The sequence below is a fragment of the Leopardus geoffroyi genome, chromosome C2 (assembly GCF_018350155.1).
Source record: "Leopardus geoffroyi isolate Oge1 chromosome C2, O.geoffroyi_Oge1_pat1.0, whole genome shotgun sequence".
NCBI lineage: Eukaryota > Metazoa > Chordata > Mammalia > Carnivora > Felidae > Leopardus > Leopardus geoffroyi.
This window is the reverse complement of record NC_059333.1, coordinates 131,337,062-131,360,927: the sequence shown is the minus strand read 5'-3', so window position 1 is coordinate 131,360,927 and position 23,866 is coordinate 131,337,062. Positions and strand designations below refer to the sequence as shown.

Here is a 23,866-nt window from a genome sequence, read left to right as displayed (position 1 = left end):
ATTAAGACTGTCAAAGATAATAGTCTCTATCGTTTACTGAGTATAACAGGCCGAACATGTGCTAGCTAGCCACTGTACATCTAACCCTTACAACTGCTCCTCAAGGAAAGTTAGAGAAAACTTCCACTTGAAATCAATGACACCAAGGCACATGGAATGTAAACCTCAGAACAGAGGTAGCTGAGCTGGGGTCTGAACCCAGGGTCTATTTGTCGCTGGGACCCCATGCTCTTTCTACCACTCCTGTTGACTCTGCCCTTTGTAGGAGGCGGGTTGGGTCTAACAATTCAGACTAATAAAGATAAGTCCATTCATGTTCTAATAACAACTAAATTTCCCAGAACTTACCATCCTCAGAAGGCCTTCCTTGACTACATCTTCTCCCACAAAGGAGAAAGTCAATCGTTCTCTTTTTATGCAGTCCTCGTCTACAGTCAGCTGCCCTGACCAAGCTGGGCTGCGATTTATTTACAAGCCCTTTTCTCCCTGAGACTGTGAACCAGCTGGGGGGAAATTATGCTTTGTTAATTTATCTCTGTCCTTACAACACCATGTGAGGTACCTGGCAGCCAATAGGTGCTGCTTGGTCCTTAGCCATTCCATCTGACCCATTCTCTCCCGATTTAACGCTGGGTCTCAACTTGGGACGCCCACTAGAATTCCCCAGGATGTACACCAGACTAATAAACCTCTGGAGTGGGGCCCAGGTATCAGCATATTTTAAGACTGCCCGAATGATTCCAATGTGCAGCCAAGGCTGAGAACCACTGACTGGTGTTGGTAGAGTAGAAAAGGTAGAACTGTGACATGAACCTATCTTTGGATTCTAAACCCAGTACCTGTCAGATTGGGTATCAGTTCTAACTTTGCCTCCTAGCACACCATGGAGGAAGACTCCTGCCTCAGGTGCTGAAACCTCCACCTTATGCTGGGGTGGTCGCATCCATAAAATGGCAGTCTGTGTTTCCAAGCACCGTATTCAGTATCTATACTCTATCGATAGCAGACAGACCAGCCTTTTATTGGAGGGCATTCCAGGTGGTCAGAGATCCATACCTCTGCTGGGCTCACAGAATGGATGTCACTTGGTCTTGAGCAGCCTGACCAGGATGTTCATAGGAGCTGGACAAGTGCTACAACCAACAGGGAATATATGAGCTTATGTGTGTGTGTGTGTGTGTGTGTGTGTGTGTGTGTGTGTGTATGTGTGTGTACACACATACATGTGTGCATGCTTGGCGACGCAAAGGGGAGGGAATGGGCAGTGTTCTCTCTTTCAGAGGCATAAGAGACAGAGTGAGCTGGCAGGACTGTCTTCTGGCCTTAGGACCAGAAATTTGTGGAGAAGCTTCCCCTTCAAGGCACCCTGAGAAGGGCTTTATGCATCTTCCAAGCTGTTCTACTTCATTGATCACCTCGTAATGACCCCTTAGCAATGACTGTACAAGGCAGAAAGAAAACCCTTGGCTGTCAGAGGCTGGGAGCAATTTCTAAGGCTCATGGGGATTAAAAACCTCTCCGTCTCTGCAGGAGGGGGAACGACGCCTTCTGTCAGTTTTTATTCAAGTGTTTCTTTTGAACATCAACCTCAGTGACTTTGATGTGAGAATAAATTAATTCCAAAGCCCCAACTTGAAATTTCCTGACTCTGCCTGTCTATTGTCTATCCACCCACGCAAAGGAGAAACTGCAGAACCTTGTCAGTTTTCAAATGAGCGGCTTGCATTACACATTCTTCCAGGGAGTCTCTCAAAAGAGCGCCTGGGCTTTTCAGTTCTTTTCTTCCTTAGGCATTTGCCCCTTTTAATGCTGAGCTGCCTTCTTTATATGTATACGTATATGTATATATGTACATGTATACGTATATATATATATGTACACATATACGTATACATGTATAGTTCCACTGAACTGCGGAAACCTGATTTTCCTGGTCAGATGGGCTGATAACTTCACTATTTTCCTTTTAAAATTTTAAAAAGAATCATTTACAGTAATTCTTTATGTAACCCCTAAGGTATAATACCTTACTTTTATGTTGAATCTGTATTTTAGAGTGAATACTAAATGCTCTCCAGGCTTTGCCTGGCTTTTATATTATAAGAGGATAATAGCTCTAAAAGATGTATGGGTCACTTGGATTGTATCTGCATCCTGCCTGTGAAGTAACCAGGAAACAGGAAGTTCAGCGGTTTGTTCCAGATCATCCTGTAAATCTGCTGCAGGACCGTAGCCAAGGCTCTGGGCATTGGCATCTTAGTTTCTGGTCAAACCACCAATTTTCTCTTTGGAATTCGTTATTATACTGCCTTCTCCCCTAGAGTCTGAGTCAATTTTATTATTAAGCAGCATGTATTTATAGTATTGCATCGAGTGCTTTACCTACTTTATCTCTTTTATGAGCATTTCATGATTTAAAATTATTAAGAATCCTGAAGATACATCCTCTTCCTTCTTTCTTGCCTCTTATGTATATACTAAATCATGCACTAAATCATTCATGTGCATGTTAGGAAAAAATGACTGTTTTGGTATCTTGGGTATGTCTGGAGAAGTTTCTGGCAGTGGGGAGGCAATTTGTTAATTTTTTCTCTCCTTGGTAGAACTCTCCATATGATATATACCCTCTCTAGGAATACTCCCTGTATTTGGGCCAAAAGAAATCAGAGCTGAAATTCAAGTTGTCTTCACAGTCGATACCTCGGTTAAGTATAAGAAGTATCACTTTAACAAAGTAATTTAAAATGCTATTGCCCTCTGTTCTAACTGTATAAGAGGGCAAGTGTCAGCAAAGGCCTGAGTGTTTAAGGCTGTGTGATTGTACTGGATCTGTTTATTCATTCCCCAACTGCCCTCACACCCAGTTGAGTTATTGAAAATAACCAAGCCGAATGCAGAGATTCACCAGCAGGAGGACACAGATGAGATTTTTCCTATCCCTCTCCTGTTGGTTTCTCTGCACATTCTGGTCACTAGATTGTCTCATCCCCTCTGGTGCCTGGGGCAAGGGGTTTTTAATATACCTACCACTGGTTATGACACTAGAAAGAACAGAAATCATGCTGTCCCATAAAATTTCTCTGAAACTAGAGGACAGAGTCACTTTCTTTATTTTCCTGATTTAAAGGCTCACTTTATTGCTTCTTATTACTAACTAGCCTTGTTTTACAAACACACTAATGACTCAACTGAGATGTATCCATATTTATATTTATATTCGTTCTACCTCAAAGAACCTTCTTGAACATGTGAACAACTTCATCTCAACCTGGAAATACTGGAAAGGCAAAATAAATTCAGTTTAATGTAATTTATGTAAATCACAATTCTCTTGGTGGGAAAGGTCAATATTTACCATCAAGGAAAAATAACTGTAGTACCAGTCTGATCTCAAAATCATGTTATCTATATACACACATACAAACACACACATACACACACACTTCTGTGGATGGGCACACACATGTGCACGTGGGCAGACACACACCCTCTACTAATGTTACCAATAGCTCTGAAGTCAGTGAAACACAGTGATTAGGAGCTTAAACGGTAGGAGGAAATAGATCTCAGTTCAAATCCTGCCTCAGGCTGAATGACAGTGCATAGCTTAACCTCCCTGCCCAGCTTTCTTTCCTCTTCTGTTAAACAATACCTACAACATAAGGTATAATGTGAGGGTTAGATTCAAAAATGTCCAATAAACCAGTGCTTCTCAAACTCCAAAGTGCACACAAATCATCTGGGAATCTTGTTAACATGCAGATTCTGATTCAATAGGTCTGGAGTGGGGCTCGGGATTCTAAGTTCCCAGGTGGTGCTATGCTGCTTAGTCCACGGCCCAAACTTTGAGTAGCAAGACCCATTCCGAAACTTCACAAGATGGAAAGTAGTTTTGCAAGCCACATAAGAAAGCTGAGAAAGGATATTTTGGTTTTGGTGACCCAGGTGAGCATGGCATGAACTCAGCTTCTCTAGGTGTGGAGAGGATAAAATTTGGGGTCAAGGTTCTATTCTGTGGCTTCATGAGCCCAGTACGGGTAACTGCTGACTGCACGTCTGTTTTCCTGCCAAGGATCATCCAGGGACCATCAGAACCCACAGAGAGATGATAAGACCTGGGACGACCGGAGGTCTTGTACCTGTCATAGTCTTGGCAAATCTCACCCACAGCCACCAAGGCTTTCAGGTACTCGTTGGGTTGGTAAGGGTGGATGTAGTGCAGGGAACAGCTGTTCCTGGGGTCCCCATTTGAGGCAGTGAAATCTATAGCTACCTGGAAGAGAAAATAGGAGAATGGGTAGGTTTAAAGTGAATGCATCTGGTAGGAATTGTGATCAGCCACAGAAAAGACATGGCCAGGGATGGGAAAAGCAGCACATCACGTACCCTGCCAAGAAGGAAAGTGAGAGAAGTTATTAATCTGGTTGAGGCCATTTCTGTAGTCTTCCATTTTCCTCTCCCCCAATCCCAAAACAGAACTTGAGATTGACACGGAGGTCAGAAAGCCCAGACACTGCTGATCCACGTTGCCAGGCAGCAAGAGGAAGGATGGAATATCTGCCCCTCAGTTCATAATTCACTAAGAAAAGAGTCCTGTGCTCTTCAGGCAGGACAATTCTGTTTGTGAGGCAGAGGTAAAATCCCTTAAAACTACATTCTGTGTTAAAGATGTGGTCTATAGAAGAACACCATTGTCATACTTTCGTGTGCAGCCAGTTGCAGAGAGATGTGTTGAAGTGGTTATAATGAATTTTCTGCAAGAAGCAGCTTTGAGTGAGGCATTCAGCGAGAAGTCCTGCCTATACCAGAGAAGAAGCTGAATGCTATGGCATAGTCGGTGGGAAGCAGAAAAGGGAATCCTCTGCCTTGTCACCAAGGAGATATTATCTTTGAACTTCTGAAATTTTTTCTGACCCCTGGCATCATTATCTAAATAAAAGTTGACCCACTTAACACTCTTAACATCAACAAACAACAAAAGGCTCAAGCCTGGAGAGTGCTAAACTGAGAAGAAACATTTCTTTTGGTTTCTAGCATCATTACCATTTAAATAAAAGTTAGCCCAGCAAACACCTCTCAAAAAAACCAAACCAACCAACCAACCAACCAACCAACCAACCAACAAACAAACAAAAAAGCTTTAGCTTGGTGGGGGGTAGAGAGAAAGGATGGGGGAATTAAAACAAAAGGAGTTGCAGTAAAAGATAGAGATGTTCCTGTTGTGTCTTCCCTTTCTCTTCAGGACTCAGCTGAATCCACTTACTAATGACAGAGAGGCTTTATTTTCTCTTATAATCTTGCAGATGGGAAATGCTACATGCATGTTATTTGACAACATTCCGTTATGACAAATAATTGGAATATCCCATTGGGTTTATTTAGGGTGGATGTTATTTCTGGAAGGACAGAGAAAAGGTGCTTTGTGTTCTGTTTCTGCTTCTGAGAGATCAGCCTATAAGAGTAAGGTTGATAGGGGAAAATGTCAGCCACACCTTATACTGTAATGCTGCAATCCAATCCACATGACTAGAAGAAGAAAAGCAATAGGCTACCAGGAGTTCACTTACACTCCCCCCCTTTTTTTTCATGAAGTTATTTCTTATCATCACCGATTTTGTTTCCCCTTTTCTTCTTCACCTCTCCCAGGATTATGTTGAAAAGAAATTTAAGCAGGATGCAAATTCTATTTTTGGAATAACCAGATGTTTTCAACAAGGGAGTACCAGCTGATAAGATGCTAATACTAATAATGTTTCAAAAGGAAAGGTCACGTGGAGAAAAACTGCAAGGTGCTTTCCTACCCCTGAGATGCTCTTACTTTAGATAACAAAGGGGAGAGGACTAGCCCTTGTTAAAACCCTACTCTGTGTCAGACACTGCGCTATCTGCTTTCCAGGTGTTATGTTATTTTATTTTCATCAAAGAACTCTGGAAGGCAGAGATTGTTATTCCTTTTCATTGATGAAGACCCTGAGGCCCACAGGTGATGAAATTTCCTGGTGATGGAGCTGGGTTCACACCCCAGTCTATACGGCTCCAAAGGCTTTTCCTCCATTATGCCACTATATACCCCAAAGAAAACATAAGGCTGTGGCTAACATGCCAAGTTGTCACATGGGTATGTTTATGACTATAAAGAATGGAGAGGATTTAGCCTGGAAGTAGGGACACTAGCTACAAGGCAGCTAGAGTAATTTAGGAGAGAATGGCCTTTGAATGAACAGCTGTTTATAATCAAAACAGTTGTAAAATATAGAAATAGGGCAATTAATGTGTGTGTGTGTGTGTGTGTGTGTGTGTGTGTGTGCGCGCGCGCGCGCGCGCTCGTGTTTATGATGTTCTTCATCAAGGATCACCACAATCCTTTACCTATGCTTCTTGAGGCTGCAGTTGAAAATTGTCCTGTGTGTTGATTACCTGAGTGTCAAGGGTATTCCATAATGAGAAAAACATGCTGGTGTCTTGATATAAAGCCAGAGAGTAAAATCAGGTCATATAAACACCAGAGGGAGAAAACATCCATAAAGAAAAATGACAACTCAAGAAACTTAAATGTCCCCCTTTCCTCCCCAGGCATGGGAAAGATCCTCCAAGTATGCAGGCACCAAGTGGCAGCGTGCAAGCCCAGATATAACACCCGAATGAGTATGTTGTGTTATGGGAAGAAGTGTGTATAATGTCTGGGTGAACATACGCAGATTTTGGCAACAAAACACTTTAAAATAAAGCCACACATCATAGGGTTGGGACCAAGGGAAGGTAAGACTGGTGATGAGGGTGTCAATTCAAGAAGGACTTCATTCCCAGCTGACCCTACATTTGCACAATCTTGAGAGTGATTGCCTCTTTTTAAATTTTGCATTGTTGGCGCCTCTCTACTCTCCTGCTTCTTCATTCTGGCCCTATTTTGTCATTTCATTTCTATCAACTCTTCATCCCCAGGCTTGGAATAATTCTGTTATGCCTAACAAACTAGTGTGGGGCAGAGGTGATGGTGAGAAGGGGATTGTGACCAGAGATATTAAGGATAGAAAATGAACAGGATTTGGTGACCGATTGATGCCAGTTAGAGAAAGGGAGGTAACCACATTTCTTTGGAAGTCGAAACGACATCTAGAGGAAAATGGAACCACCTAAAGATCACTGTTAGAAGGTTGGTGTTGGGCTGCCTGCTCTTGGTGGTGCTGTTTAGACATACAAACAAGACTGATGGAAATTTTAATTTTTTTTTTTCTGTAGGCAGACCTTTGCAGGAGGTGGGGGCAGGGCTCCACTTTTCCCATGGGGATGGCCCCAGTATCTGTGACAACCACAGAGGCCATTCTAGCTCTGGAGACTCTGATAGAGCTTTGGGAAAAGGTATGAACTTAAAAATTACATGGTGAAAAGGGAAATAAATCAATGATCCTTACCACCCACCCCTTTCTATAGTTCCCATTCCTCATAACAAAAATATTTTATCATTGACTAGAAAGCAATGGACAGTCTTAAGTACACAGCAGCTGAAAGATTTGTTTCCCTGGCAAGTGATGGTTTCTAAAGTCGCCCTGATGAAGCTGGAGATAAAATATCTTCAGGAGGTGGCCTTCTACCAAGAATTCTCTGTGCTCTTTAAGTTAGCATTAGTGGAAGGAGAACAGAGTGAAAGGTTAGATTTATTTTAAAAAGCAACAGGGAGGCAGTGAAAGACGGGATTAAGTTGAGAAATAAAAGCAAGGAAATGACTGAAAAATGCCAGTTTGTGGAGGTGGCTGCTGACGCCTGCTTCCTGAATGCTGGTGAGCTTGCAGAGCGGCTACGTTTTCATTTTCTGATATGAAGCATTTACGAAAGCCTGTGGTTCTGGTATGTGCTCCAATCTTCCCAGCAGGTGGTCCAAGAATAGGCACCCGCCCGTTCCTCTCCCCTTCTGCCCAGGAGGCCTCACTCATCATTAAGCAGAGCTGTGGAGCAGCTTTGCAAGACCTTGTAAAGTAGGAATGTGAAATTTTCCCTCCATTGCCACCAAGTCCCCAGTGCAGAGCTGCTTCCTGGAAAAGGCTGGAAGCCAGTGATGAGCATCTATCATTGGACATTTTTAGCTTCTACACAAAACAAGCCCACTCCTCAGATTCCCTTCTCTGCCTGTGACAAACAAGCCATTTGAAACCTCTTGGGTGTTTTCTAAGCGAAGCTGCTGGGAACCAACCTCTGGTTAGTTGCCTAATCTCTCTGCAATCAACGTGCAGTCAACCTTTGCCATATCGTCTGCTGGGACAAGAGATTTGTTTTTTTGCTTGTTTGTTTTATATTTGTATACAATTTGGATCTGTAACAATAAGCCTTGTAGGTGGGGATACCGTTCAGTCTGAACCATTTCTTAATTGACAGATTAAACTCTTGTGCTTTTCTACCTCCTCAAAGCGCCACTGTGGGCAAAGAAATAGGAACCTAGACCTGATGGAAAGGACTCCTGAGGTCACCCCGTTCATTTCCTGCAGACTGCAAAGCATTCCCCTCTTCAACCCAGGGCTCATTCTCTTTTCTCAGAGGTCTATACCAGAGTCCACCAGTGTTTAGTCAGGGATATAAAGATGTAAAACGTAAACTGGGACACAGTGTGGACATGTGTTAGTGTTGGAAAGATTTCCTGAGAAATAGGAATAGCTGGCCACCTTGTAATACGTGTTCTTTTTCTTTAGGCTGAAGGTTAATGTGGGAGGAGCCACATTCAGCTTATTATAGCAATATTATATTGCCAAAATGTAGACTACAAAATCAGAGATAAAGGAAAGCAACATCACCCTTAATGTTAAAAAATTAGAAATAATAAAAATGGCCATCTGAAAATATGAAAAAATACATTTTTGAGGGTCACCTGGACCACTTGAGAATCTGATACAAGATTTATATCCAGTCTCCCCAAAATGCACATACCTAATTCTGCACACAATTTAGGGAGGTCAAGGATGCCTCCAAGGACAATCCTTGTTCCTCAAGGATTCCACTGGCAAGCAAGTTATGTTTTGTTTTTCTTTTCCTTTCTAGATTTTATCTCTCTCTCTACATATATATAAATATATAAACATTTTACCTGGTTGTAACCATAGGGTGGCTCTGCTTTACATTCCTTTTTTTCACTTAATGTTATGTCATAAACATGTCCCTATGTTATCATCAATCATTATAATCATTTAAAATGACTTTATCATAGGGCACTTGTACCCCAATGTTTATAGCAGCACTTTCAACAATAGCCAAATTATGGAAAGAGCCTAAATGTCTATCAACTGATGAATGGATAAAGAAATTGTGGTTTATATACACAATGGAATACTACGTGGCAATGAGAAACAATGAAAGATGGCCTTTTGTAGCAACGTGGATGGAACTGGAGAGTGTTATGCTAAGTGAAATAAGTCATACAGAGAAAGACAGATACCATATGTTTTCACTCCTATGAGGATCCTGAGAAACTTAACAGAAGACCAAGGCGGAGGGGAAGGAAAAAAAAAGTTAGAGAGGGAGGGAGCCAAACCATAAGAGACTCTTAAAAACTGAGAATAAACTGAGAGTTGATGGGGGATGGGAGGGAGGGGAAAGTGGGTGATTGACCTTGAGGAGGGCACCTGTTGGGATGAGCACTGGGTGTTGTATGGAAACCAATTTGACAGTAAATTTCATATTTAAGAAAAAATAAATAAAATGACTTTATCATAATCCACCTAAACGAGTGCTGTAATTTACATACAGCTTATCCCTGAAAATCTGTTTTACAAAGTGCATCTTTATGCATCTGGGAAAGCAATAACTTTCAAAGGAAATGGTGAACTCTTCTACCATTTTCTTTCCAAACACCTTATGGTGCCTGTCTCTTCTGTGCTGTCTATAATTTTGTGTTTTGTGTGTGAAATTCTAGTTATCTAATTTTATTTTTGGCTGCTTTGCCATGTGCCAAACACAGTGAACTCCTCCTGCAGCCCCCACCCCTGCCCTCTAGTCTGTTCCACCTCCATCCACCTCCTCCAAGTCTGCCCTCTGACGGTTGCCCTCCAGGTCTTATGACCCGAGGATTTGCATGAGGAGATGAAATGTCCTCAAGAGCGCCCTTGACCTCCTGAAATTGTGTGCAAAATCGGGTGTGTGCATTTTCCAGGGAGAGGATATGGATTGTGTATCAGATTCTCAAGTGGTGCCGTTGACCAAAAAAGAATCATTGACTAAGGCTCTTTTTGGCATTGTTAATCTTGTTCACTCCACTGAGGCTTCTCCTCTGCTTATGGTCTGATTCTAGCCTGAAACCTCCCCTATTTTGATACTCAAGTTGCTATCCTCCTTTTCCTCTCTTGCCCCATCTTGCCAAACTTCTTTTTTTTTTAATATGAAATTTATTGTCAAAGTGGTTTCCATACAACACCCAGTGCTCATCCCAACAGGTGCCCTCCTCAATGCCCATCGCCCACTTTCCCCTCCCTCCCACCCCCCATCAACCCTCAGTTTATCCTCAGTTTTTAAAGAGTCTCTTATGGTTTGGCTCCCTCCCTCTCTAACTTTTTTTTCTCCTCCCCCATGGTCTTAAGTTTCTCAGGATCCACATAAGAGTGAAAATATATGGTTATAGCAGCGCTTTCAACAATAGCCAAATTATGGAAAGAGCCTAAATGTCCATCATCTGATGAATAGATAAAGAAATTGTGGTTTATATACACAGTGGAATACTACTTGGCAATGAGAAAGAATGAAATATGGCCTTTTGTTGCCAACCTTCTTGAATGAACAGTTCTTTTACCTTCTGTTTAGACCCTAACTTCTGGGTCTCCCTGTCTCATACTGCTGAAATTGCTCTTTCAAAAGGTGATATGTGCCTCTTTATCACATGACCCAGTTTTTTATTCTTCACCTTCTTGCATATGGGATTATTGCCCTTGATCTTTTAATATTTTCTTTCTGGTCATTTGGGTTACTGCCCCGTCCTGGACCTTTTCCTCTGGCATTTCTCCTCCTATGGGTTTCCCTTCTTCTCCTTGCTGCCTGACGGAGATCTTCTATAATTCCCTGAGACAACTTTTCTCTGTTTTCTTCTCTCTGGCCATCTCATCCAAACCCATATGTGTGTAGCTTCTACTTCTCTCCTGAAACCTAGGACCATATTTATAGGTGCCATCTCGACACTGAGAGGCCTGAAAATACCTCCATCATGTCCAAAATAAAATCCATCATCTCGTCGGTGGCTCCTCTCAATTTCCATATTGCCGTGAATAGGATCACCATGCTTTGTCAGTCAGGCACAAAAGATCTGAGTCCTCTGGACTCATCATCCTCCCTTGCCTTCTGTCTCTTCATTGGATCGATCATAGGCCAAGGCTTATGGGACTCTCTTTCCACAGTGCCTCCCCTACTGTTGTCCTGCTAATTTAGCCTCTTCTTACTTGTCCTCAGGATGGTTAATCTCTTCTTGCTTCATCTCTTTGTTTATTTATTTACTTTTGACAGAGAGAGAAAGAGAGAGAGAGAGAGACACAGAGAGAGAGAGCATGCACAAGTGGGGGAGGAGCAGAGAGACAGAGAGAGGGAGACAGAATCCGAAGCAGGTTCCAGGCTCCGAGCTGTAAGTACAGAGCTGGACTGGGGCCAAACACACAAACTGCGAGATCATGACCTCAGCCAAAGCGGAAGTCAGCCGCGTAACCGACTGAGCCACCTAGGCACCCCTCTGCTTGCGTCTCTTTCATAATTTCCTCACCACCTTCAATGCCTTCCACCAAACACTCCCAGATTTGGTTCCCTAAAGCATGTGCCCAGCTGCTTCAATGTCCTGCTCAAGATTCTTCTGAACATTCCCTTATCCACCATATTACTTCAAAATTAAAAGCCCTTCAAATTATTTTTTAAAAAACTTTATTCATTTATTTTGAGAGAGAGAGAGTGCAAGCGAGGTAGAGGGGCAGTGAGAGAGGGAGAGAGAGGATCCCAAGCAGGTTCCGCGTTGTCAATGTAGAGCCTGACACAGGACTCGATCCCACAAACCGTGAGATCATGACCTGAGCTAAAATCAAGAGTCAGCCACTCAACCAACTGAGCCACCCGGGCGCCCTTGCCCTTCAAATTCTTAATCCAAACCCCTTCTCCAATACTCCCCTAAATATACCCCATTTATGCATATTAACCCAAATAAGGTTTTGGTATTTATCATTAGGCTATATGGATGCATAAACATTTAAGTTCATAGGATGCTTTTTGAAGCCAAAACTAGTATCATACTTATTCATCAGGTTTCTTGTTTTTCCTCATTCTTCCCTCTCTTTAAGGTTAGGGTTTGATCCATTGTAATTCAATAAAAGTACCTAACACACATCAGCCTGGCACCTGAAGGGGAAGATGCTCCACTTTTGACATTCTTAAGGTAGAGTCAAAAGCACCAGGCATCTGTGGAAAGTGCAAAAGCTTTCTCTCAGCCCCTGTTTGTAAAGTGTACTGGCCAGGGTCTTAACGGGAAACAAATGGCCCACTCAGAAGGGATGATCCAGGAGAGCTTAATAAAAGGACAATTCAAAGAGTTTCAGGAAGACTGAACTGCTAAGGGAGGGAGAAGGAGCTGAAGCTGAGAAGTAGTGGTACATACATTAAGGTGGTACCTCCTCAGCTAGGGAGGATCAGCAGGGGTGAGAAAGGAGGGGAGGGCCAGCCTGGGTCAGGCAAGCCACGTGGACGCAGGTTGTGGAGCTAGGGACCCTGTGGGGATAAACTTCTGGTGTTCACGGGGGCTGGCTCTTTGCAGCACAACTCCAAGGGCAGAGCAAGCCCCTGAAGGTTGAATAGAGTTGTTCGAGTGCATGGAATCTATAGACTCCAAACCAAATCAATAGTGCTCTCCCTTGAAAACCTATAAATAGTTTCCTGAATTGCTCCTTTGCCTAAGACTGTGGGACACTATTTCCAGGAGCTCTCCTATATGACATTGCTGGCGTCTCTACCTCTATGTGTATACATCAGTGCGACAGTGAACCCATAGGACAGCTGGAGTTAGATGTGTGTGCTCACGATGAACATGTTTGCTACTTTCTGTATGTGCCAGTATGCATGCAGGAGGGCTGGGTGGGTGTACATTAGACTCTAAAGAAATGACCAAATTCTATAATTAACCCATACCTATTCAGGAGTAAGTGAACCATGCCCCAAGTTTAGAGAAGATATAGGCAGACCCTTCTGAGATTAGAGGATAGGCTTCTAGCTAAGGAGAGGTCAGTCTATAAAACTACCGCTTTTCTCAACCCCTTGCAGCTCCTTTTAGTCCTTTGAGTATTGCCGTCCCCGTCCCAGAAATACACTGGTCCTGTCTACTCTCTTGGGCTCAAACCTGGACAAAAAATTTAAACCCATCTGCCTTGATTTTCTCACATGACTGATCCAGTCAAGGGAGCTAAACAGGGCTGACCTTCACGAGTACACATCTGCAAGATGGGGAGCAGAAGCTGTTCAGATTGTTGTTCTCTTGTTTGCCGTGCTGCTTTCCTATAGGTTTTAGCAGATCTATCCTTGCCATCTGGGATCCTCTTTCTGGAGGTCACATCTGTCCAAACCTGGGAGGGTTTTGAATATTAGGCCACCGAAAGTAAGTTATTCAAGGGCAGATGGATTCATAAGCTTGGCCTACCAGGCACCTTAAAGAGACCCAGCCTACCCACTCAAATCATTGGAGTGTATAAATCCTATGGGTTCACAGATTATATTTAGGAAATGATCCCTGATCTACCCACTGAGTCCAGACACTCTGTTTCTCAACTTTGAAAGCCTAATTCTCCAATCTTTTGGAATTCACCTTTTCGTTGCCTGATGAACCATTTGGATGGCTTACTCGTGGCACTGACCCTTGGGCATGGCGTTGGTGTTGGTCTTTGGGCTGCATCTGCCTTGGGTCAGTGGGACTTACCAGAGTGGCTTACTTCCTTCCAATTCCTACTCACCAGGTAATGGGATCTGGCAACATGCCCACTGCCCCATGCCTCATGCAATTACTGAAAGAATGGGAAGCATGAGGAGGGTTCCCAAACCACCTGAGGTTGAGTGGCATGACTTTTCTGATATGACTTCCTGACAGTCATAGTCACTGGAGAAAACAGAAGTATGAACTCACTTTTAAAAAATTATATCGAAAGAAAGAAAAGAAAAAAAATTATATCATACAATATTTCAGCAATGAGACCTGAAAAAAGCTGACCAAGGGTTTTAATAAATTTTTGTCTCCACATTCCCACAACCCTCCACCATGCCCCACACCTTGCTCCATGAATATGAACAAATATGGAAACAACTTACTGTAAACTGGATTTGGCAGCCGCCCATGATGTAGTCCAAGAAAGAATGCATCTTGTGGATCTGCATTGGAGGAGGAGAGGAAATCGTTTTAGTAACAGCATGATCTATTTCCTTATGGAGTGGAACCTTAGTCTTTGGCATTGGACTGCTAACCTAGAAGAAAGAGCAGAAAGACATCTGTGGGGAAGAGATAGGTCAGTTGATTTTGATTTGATTTCATTTTTTTATAAATATATATTTTTTAATTTTTTAAAAATCTGCATTTATTTGAGAGAGAGCGAGAGAGAGAGAGACAGAGTGAGAGCAGGGGAGGAACAGAGAAAGAGAGAGACACAGAATCCGAAGCAGGCTCCAGGCTCCGAGTTGTCAGCACAGAGCCTGATGTGGGGCTCGAACCCATAAACTGTGAGATCATGACCTGAGCTGAAGTCGGACGCTTAACCGACTGAGCCACCCAGGCACCCCGATTTTATTTTTTTAAGTTTATTTATTTTCGAGGGAGACAGAGACAGCATAACTGGGGGTGAGACAGATAGAGAGGGAGAGAGAGAATCCCAAGCAGGCTCTGCATCAGCCTACCATGGGGCTCAAACCCACGAAACCATGAGATCATGACCTGAGCTGAAACCAAGAGTCAGATGCTTAATTGCTCCAATTTTGATTTTATAGGAGAGAAAGAAAGCAATGCCTAATTCAGATGGCCCTGTGAGGGCTGCAGCTATTCATGCCCTGCTCCCCTCTTTTGGGGCATGCATGCCTCCAGGGAGAGCTAACACTATATTTTCAAGGGACACCACTGTTTCGGAATTAATAAAGTCTCACACTAGGCTTCACTCTTGCTCCCCAGTCTAAGTTCCAGTCCTGGTAACATTCTTAATACCACAAGTAATCTAGGTTGGCTGCTTCAGGATTGGAATTACCTGAGAAGGCCTTTACTGGCCGTTTCCCATTCATTAGATTCCTGCCATGCCATGATCAGCAATGACTAACTCTAAGTCAGGGTCTTAACATCCATAATTTTATTTAGTTCTTAGGACAGCCCTGTAAAGGTGGAGCTATTATTTCTACTGTGCCATTTTTGTGGAGGAGGAAGTTGAGGCTAAGATCACCTACCTAGTAGAAGGTGGAGGTGGGACTCAAATGGTGGCAAATGGACTGCATAGTCCATCCTTTGGACCTCTGTGCTGGAAGTCAGCATAGTCTCTGTTTTTTGCCCAACCATGATTATCAGTGTTCTCATGTGCCATACCAATTTTTGGCCTTCATTTCTGCTTCCTTATGATTCTGCTTCTTGACCCTTGGTGATATTCATCCATTTATTTATTTAACAATAAATTTTTAAATTTTATTTAACAAAGCCCTCACTATGCACTAGATGCTAGGGATATAGTGATGAGAAAAACAGACACGATACCCACAGTCATGAAGTTTGTCATCTGGCCACTTTAACTTGGACAGTGAGTAACTGTGATTTTTGACCCTCAATTTTCAGATTTCATCTGATGCTCAGGGCAGCTTCTCAGAGACTGACCCACAAGATCTCATGTTGGTGTCTCTAGGTACCACCTCTAGGTGGCACACATCTCTTGGCAGACTTTTTTCAGGGCTGGTGTTCACTTGGCCCCCTGAATAGTGCCTGCTCCTGGCTCCCTTGGCTTTGCTTGATGGTTGGGACACCCTACTATTGTCTATGTACCCAGGAAATAAGAACTTGGGAACGAGTTGAATAATATTGGCCCCAAGCACTAAACTGTAAGATCAATTCATGGAGAATCAAAACAGACTTATCACAGGCACCTTAAGGAGACAGACAACCACTGAAGTGGTTCATCCACATCTTTTCTCCTGCTTCCCTGGGCACAGGGATGTTTTGAATGTGCCTGGGATTTGATTTGTATAGATAGGGGAGATGACCAGAGACAACTGCCTTTCAAAGAAGAGTTTATTACCCAGAGTTCCCCAAAGGGTAGGAGGCATGTCATGCCACTCAGGGGCCACATGGGAAAGCACTAGGGTCAGTCAGAAGGCAGAAAGATTGAGAGGAAAGTGTGGGTGGAAGTCTTTATTGTGTTTTATCATGGGAAGGAATGAGTGGGGTATGGTAAGCAGTTAAACTGGTTTAGGATTGGAGAGTTTGGATACTTTTGGTGACTCTGGGCTATAGGGGTGGTCTCTAATTATGTAAAGCCTGGACCCAGGGAGATATAGGGACAGAGGAATAGTGTTTGTGTGTGTGTGTGTGTGTGTGTGTAAGCTTGATAAAGGAGGTGGTTGGGGGTATGGGCTCTGGATTGGTTGGTCTGCATATCAAAGGCAGGCTCACAAGCAAGTTGTTGGCTATCTATAGGAATTAGCTAACCCTGGGAGAAGTTCCTACCCAGCCCACAAGGCCCAGAGATGTTAATGCATCAAAAAAGTATAGAAAATAAAAGACATGATTAATACAATGATCCTAGATGGCCAATCTTAATACACTGATTGGTTCAAGGGGTGGGCATATCAGTCTTTCCTCTACTATTGCTCTTGCTATGAGAGGATATGCTCCCACAGCTCCTGGCAGCCAGGGAGAAGCCAATCTGGGAAAAGGAAGCTGACATACACAGAGAGAAACTAGATGGCATTCAAATTGTATATGGTGGAGTTAGACATGCATAGATTAAAATCTCAGCTCTTAAACTTACCATGTGTGTGACTAGTTACTGATCTCAGTTGACAGCAGAAATCTCAGCATTATGATACAAGTTAAACAGAATTCATCATAGTTACTCTCACATAGTAAGTACTCAACCAATGCCAGAATTATTTTCAGATATGATTTAAGAGATTTGATTACTAGCATGTGGGATTTTCTGTGAAGTTAGAGCCCTTCTGGGAGGAATTTCTAGGCCTTCTAATCTTTCTCCATTGCTTTGTTTTCACAGTACCCTTTCGGCATGGGTGAGGCACCACATATAAAGCACTGAACACTGTGACAGGTGCATAGCAGGAGCTCTGGAAATGTTGTCTTCCCCTTTTGGGGGATCTCCCTCTGGTGCTGTCAGGACAGAGAAGAGCCTGACATGTGACCAGGACTCCCCATCTTTGAGGGTATGACTGTCTTTGCAGAAGGGATGGTGGCAGTGGGCCACCACAGCTCCAAGACCACCCACACTTATGTTTTTCACTCCACATCCATTATAACATGGACTTTATGTTTTTTATTACAAAAAACACTACACCTCCTTGACAGTTTCTCCCTCTGGCCACACAGTCTGAGCTCTTCCTCCCAGACAGCCCTAGCTTCATACTCCTGAAAGAGAAGGGCTATGTACGTACCTTGCACTGATTCAAAATCACAATGCCTGAGTTCTTATAGTTCTTCTTCTTGGCTTTGTACTTGGGGTTGATGCACTCCCACTGCACCTGCAACAAGAGGGGCCACAGCAAGGGAGCCTGCTTAGGAAGAAGTGGAGTCATTCCATGAAGCCAAGCCCCCAGGTGCTACGGCATGGATCTGAGGGCTGACAAATGGTTTCTGCGGGATAACCCGTGCATTCTGAGGGAGGGTGGTTAAGGAGGCGTGGCTGAGTGAGACTCTGATATAAGGCTGCCTGGTTCCAGTTCCGGTCCCTCCACTTCCAGTTGTGCGACCCTTGGCAAATTACTTGATTCCTCTATGCCTTGGATATCTCCTCTGTAAAATGGAGCTGGTAATTGTATCTATCTCATAGGATTATTGTGACGATTTAATAATTAATCCACATAACACATTTAAAAAAGTGCCTGGTACTTATAAATGCTTTCTATTAATAGGATCAAATCAAGCACCAGAGGGAAGGAAACATCTGTAGACACACCGTTGAGTAACACACTGTTGAGTCTTAGTGCGTGGGAATTAGCTTAAAAGGTCAGAAAACTGAGAGACAGTGAGTGCTGACTATAGGAAATTAGTGGGGATAATGATGAGTTTGCACAGAACTTCCCTGAGAAATAAAATAATGGAGTGATACATATCACACCAGGGACACAACAGATCTCCAAAGGGGCTTCTCTGAGGGATAGTATCAGAGCTGCAGGAGTGGCTGGAAACTGAGGAGGTAGCTGGGAGCTAAGGGGGGCCTTAGGAGAACAGATATCAACCTTTCAAGCCTACAGAAGACTTCATGTGACAAAATCAACTTCAAGCCAAACATCCAAGAGCCACTGAAAACTCTTGCCCACCATTCTGTGGGGGCTGGATCCTTGGATTTCCACTCAGGAGACCAATTTTCACTCTCTGGCAATTAGCGGTATCTGAAAGTAAAGCAATTTCTTTCTTTTTAAAAAATTTTAGGGGCGCCTGGGTGGCGCAGTCGGTTAAGCGTCCGACTTCAGCCAGGTCACGATCTCACGGTCCGTGAGTTCGAGCCCCGCGTCGGGCTCTGGGCTGACGGGTCAGAGCCTGGAGCCTGTTTCCGATTCTGTGTCTCCCTCTCTCTCTGCCCCTCCCCCGTTCATGCTCTGTCTCTCTCTGTCCCAAAAATAAAAATAAACGTTGAAAAAAAAATTTTTAAAGTTTATTTATTTATTTTGAGAGAGAAAGAAAGAGAGCGGGGCAGGGACAGAGGGAGAGAGAGAATCCCAAGCAAGCTCCGCATTGTGACACAGAGGCCAATGCAGTGCTCGATCTCACGAACCGTGATACCAGGACCTGAGCCAAAATTAAGAGTCCGACGTTAAAGTGATTGAGCCACCCAGGCACCCCCTGAAAATAAAGCAGTTTCTCAGGCAGATGTGAGTGGGGTAGACCGAAGCAGCATTGGCTCCCAGTGACCCATTCCTCTCAGTGTCTGTGTATTTGTGCAGTTCCCTCCCACAATGACGGTGAGGTTAGTCATGGGACTTGTTTTGGCCAATGGGACATTAGCAAAAGTGGTATGAGCAGAGGATTAAAAAGTGTCTGGGCATTGGGGCCTGCCATCCTCTTGCTGCTGGGAGGTTTTTACCACCATGTAAAAAAGTTTAGGCTGCTCTCCTGGAGAATAAAAGAGTACATGAGAAACGTCTCCGCCATCCCAGCTGCGGAGGCACAGATGCATGAGTGAGTTCAGCTGACATCATGTAGAGTGGTGAGGAGCTGCCCCAGGTCAACTCAGCCTAAATTGCCAACAATTGTGAGTAAATAATGATCATTATTTTCTGCCGGAAAGTTTTGGGCTAATTTGTTCCTCAGCAACAGATAACTGAGAACAGTAGTTTCTCAACACTGGGGAAGTTCCAGTAGGGACTGGGCAACAATGTAAGAGTTAGGAAGAAAGGAATCCTGTACTGGCTAAGGGCTCTCTAAAACTCCTTCCATAAAAGGAAGGAAATAAAAAGAGAAAGGAAGGAAGGAAGGGAGGGTGAGAGGAAGAGAGCGTGAGAGGAAGAGAGGAAGAGAGAAGAGTCAAACTGAATCTGAAATCAGGACATCTCCAACCCTGTTTTGTTTCAAAGGCCTAATCTTTCCACCATCATGATGGTTGTCTTTCTTCCCTCTCTTAGGTTCTCTTCTAATCTGCTCTCCATGTGGCAAGCTCTTGATAAGCAAGAATTCTAGCTTGTCTCAAAGCAGATTTAGTGTTTTCAGACAAAGCACCCCAAGCCCCTCCCAAACCCATCAAAACTGAAATTGCCTTTCCCCCAAATCTTCCTCTAATGTCACAGTATGAACAAGTAGTGTGGGGATTTACCGTAACACTTAGAAAGTGAGGCTGTGATGGTCCCTTTGTTGTTTTCAATCATTCCCATTAACCTCAATTTCTTCAACAAAGCAGGACATAACAAATGAAACTTTGAGTTAGATTTCAAATTCTATTAAGAATTATAATGATAGGGGCACCTGGGTGGCTCAGTTGGTTAAGGGTCCGACTTTGGCTCAGGTCATGATCTTGCGGTATGTGGGTTTGAGCCCCACATTGGACTCCCTGCTGACAGCTCAGAGTCTGGAACCTGTTTCAGATTCTGTATCTCCCTCTCTATCTGCCTCTCCCCTGTTCTCTCTCTCTCTCTTTTACTCTCAAATAAACATTAAAAAATAAAAAAAAAGAATTATAATGATAATCCATGAAAAGTGCACTCATTTCTCAGGCTAAGGCAGACCAGTAGTGGAGGATGGGTTGGTGCAGCCAGACAAGGGCTCCAAGGAAGCTGAGTCGGAGCCCGCAGGCACTTGGGGCTTTCATGCCTGTTGGGTGGGAAGGGGATGCTGATGAACCAGGTGTAAGTAGTTTGCATCTGTCTTGGGATAAAGTTTTCAAGTAACTATGGGGTATGTGCCTTACATCTACAATCCCACTTAACTCTCCCTACAACCCACTTTTGTAGACTAAAGATGAGGCTCAGGTCATATGGGTGGCAACTGGTAAACTGGGGTTGGTACCTGTCAGTCCCGCTCCAAAACCTGGCCTATTAATGCAGGCTTCCACGGGGAGGATCTTGGAGGGACTCTCCTATTTGTTCTTCTTGCAAGTCTCCCTTTTGGCCACCTCAGACTAAGGCTGTTCATGAAGGCCACCCAAGAATTCATCCAAGTTAATCAAGAATTTACCCTGCACCTGCAGAACCATGACTCTCATAGGAAGGAGCTTAAAAGAGGATGATGCCTCCTCTTTTTGTCTCTGTTTCTACTTACTGAGATTCCTCAGGGTTCAACCCTCCTCTATCTGTCTCCCTATCCTCCATTCTCTTAACATCAACCACTTCTGTTTACTGACGGCTCCAAAATACATCTCCAGGTAGGCCTCTCCCCTGAGTGCCAGTTTCCCGAACTCCATTCTTGAACTTTCCACACAACTGGACCTCCCTGAAACAAGACTTCCTTACTCAGGAAATGGCACCCACATTTACCCATCTATCCCCCTCATATCCAAACCCTCAACATGTCTTAGCCCCTGTCTCCAAAATCCATCTTAAATCTCTCTACTTCTCTCCATCTCCATTACCACTTTGTTAGCCTAAGTCATTGTTACCTCTTGTCTTGCCTTCTGACAGGTCTGCTTCACTGTCTTCTCTCTAGAATGGATTATGTACACAGTAGCCAGAATAATCTTTTAAAAAAGTTAAAACCCGTCATGTCATTCTCTAGCTTGGACTCCTTTGCACCACTGTCCAGTAGAACTTTCTGCAATGATGGAAATATTCTATATTTGCACCAACCAACATTGAAGCCACTAGCCATAGGAGGTGATGGGGTACTTGGAGTGTGGCTAATGTAACTCAGGAATTGAAATTGAAACTCAAATTTTTAATTAATTAAAAGTGAGGCTAAAATACTCACATGTAGCTCGTGGCTCCTGTCCTGGAGAGCACAAAGCTGTCTCTTTTTCAGTTAGAGGAAAATTGAAACTCTTTTCTTCAAGATATTAGAATGTGCTTTTCCTGGCCCTTGCTTCTGTCTTTGACCACATCCCGTGCATGCTGTCTGCTCCAGATACACTAGTCTCTTTCCACATCTTTAATCACACCAAGCTCTTTCCTCATTCAGGACTTTGTAATGTAAGATTCCCTTGGCCTTTATGCTTTTCTCTTGCTTGTTACATGGTTGGCTTTTTTCATCTTTAAGGGACCTCAGCTTAAATGCTGCCATTTCAGATTATCTTTCCAATACCATACCTTTATACTGAACTGGTTCAGTTTTTTATAGCATTTGTCACAAGCTGTAATAACATTTTTATTTTTTGTTTGATTCATGTCTATATTGTACTCTGATGCACAGTCATGACACACCTAGAGATTGGTGCTTAGTAGGTGTTCCTTATAAATATTAGTAGAATCAGTAAATAAGAGAACATTTCCCACAGTGTAAATGCACCCAAATGGGGCTGAGTGATGGGACCAAATAAAATCTTTCTGGTGATACAGAAAAGTGCCATATCATATGATCCATTTCCTCAGTGGGACTTGAGGATTCATTTCTGTTTGTTTGAAAGCATCAGACTTTGGTGTTTTTCAATGATAATATATGCTATAATTTTACTTTTAACACCCTCTTAGGAGCCTAAAGACGACACGTTTCTCACATTTATTGATTTGGCTATTTCTACTTGTAGAGGAGAATAAGGTACAACTTTATTAAAATTTTTAGAACTCTAGTAGGTGGTATTGATAACTCATTGATTTATTAGCACAGCGGGGCCTGGTTCAACAGAGCAACAACTTCTCTGGCTATCTTCCTTGTTATCCTGGGTGTGACGCACTTATAATTTAGTGTGATTTTGACTATGGCCCTGAAACTCTGCATGCCTGCTCGTGGGGAAGATCTCTGCGTGTTTCACAAGTTGCTTGCAATACTGGATATTTAATAGAGGATATACACCAGGTTTTGTGGGAGTTATGAAAAAAGCTGCCCTTGATTTTCTAGACCAAATGTAAGTACTCAACAAACGGTCCGATTTAGATTAAGCTTCCATTCTCAAGCATGTTAGTTTATTCCCATCCAGTCTAGGTATATCTTGACCTTATATCTGAAAGAAGAGACTTGAAAAATGAGTTGTGACATTTCTGTAATCAGCACCTCTGACCAGGCCGGGTATAGGATCTTATCTCTAGGGAAAAGACCTTTCTCAAAGCCACTGAATGGTCAGCTGTCACTCTTTTCTGCTCCATGGGGACAGTGGGTCCCAGAGTAAGAATGTCAGGTATTTTGGTTTGAGTGCCCCAGAGGCAAGGATTTAAGTGTAAATGGTTCACTTGGGAGGTAATACCAGAAAGTACCAATCAAGGAGTAGGGAATTGAGATGCGGAGGCTGCCAAAAAGGTGTGCGGGTCAGTTACCACTGTGGCCACCAGGGCCTATTCCCACTGGGGAACCCTGGGAAGCTGCATAGAACACGCACTCCAAGTTCTGCTACCTGTGGGGCAAGAGAGCTGGGTATTTATACTCCCCTTTCCCCCATGAATTATTTGTTGAGGGCCACTCCCTAGAAGGAGCTACACCTACCCTCATACCTCAGTCTCCTGTGGGCCCTGGGATGAATGGGCCCCAGTCACCAGACAAAGCCCTCAGGCAAAAAGATACAGGTTTTGTAGTTGGAAATTGGGCAGGTGAACACTGAACAGGTGAGAACAGCAGTTCCATGGTTAGGGTCCAGATGACAGCAACTGACTGATCAATTTATTGATATGTGAATGCATGTGTGTCTGAAAGAAATGCAGAGGAAGTTTAGCTTTGTGTCTGGTGCAGTGAAATCCCTATGTGCCTCTGTGGTATATGGCAGTGTTTGGGTACGTGTCTTGGTATCCAGTGTGTGAGAGTGAAATGGAGAAGCCAAATGAAAATCTAGTGTCCATAATGAAAATTTGGAGGAATCCAATAACTTTTCCAAAGCACTAAATGCGCACTGAATGCCACCAAGTCATGGAAAGAATAGTATTACTAGAAGCAGATATTTTGGAAGTACTAGCTGCATGCCAGGCACTCTGCTAAGTGAATACCGTGGATTATCTCATTTAATCTTCACAAAATTCTATTAGGTAGGTACAATTACCACCCTCATTTTTTTTTTTTTTTAAATTTTTTTTTTTTCAACGTTTATTTATTTTTGGGACAGAGAGAGACAGAGCATGAACGGGG

General features: G+C 43.3%; 1 protein-coding gene across 3 annotated transcripts in view; it reads right to left on the bottom strand.

Moving 5' to 3' along the window:
- Nucleotides 1–23,866, bottom strand: part of CPNE4 (copine 4) — a 495,629-nt gene that overhangs the window by 22,369 nt on the left and 449,394 nt on the right. For all 3 annotated transcript variants that reach the window (XM_045503637.1, XM_045503636.1, XM_045503638.1), the window contains 3 exons: nt 17,611–17,697; nt 14,296–14,355; nt 4,140–4,273 (listed from right to left, as the gene is read on the bottom strand). In XM_045503637.1, the coding sequence (XP_045359593.1) occupies nt 4,140–4,273; nt 14,296–14,355; nt 17,611–17,697 (281 nt within the window). The remainder of the gene's footprint in view (nt 1–4,139; nt 4,274–14,295; nt 14,356–17,610; nt 17,698–23,866) is intronic.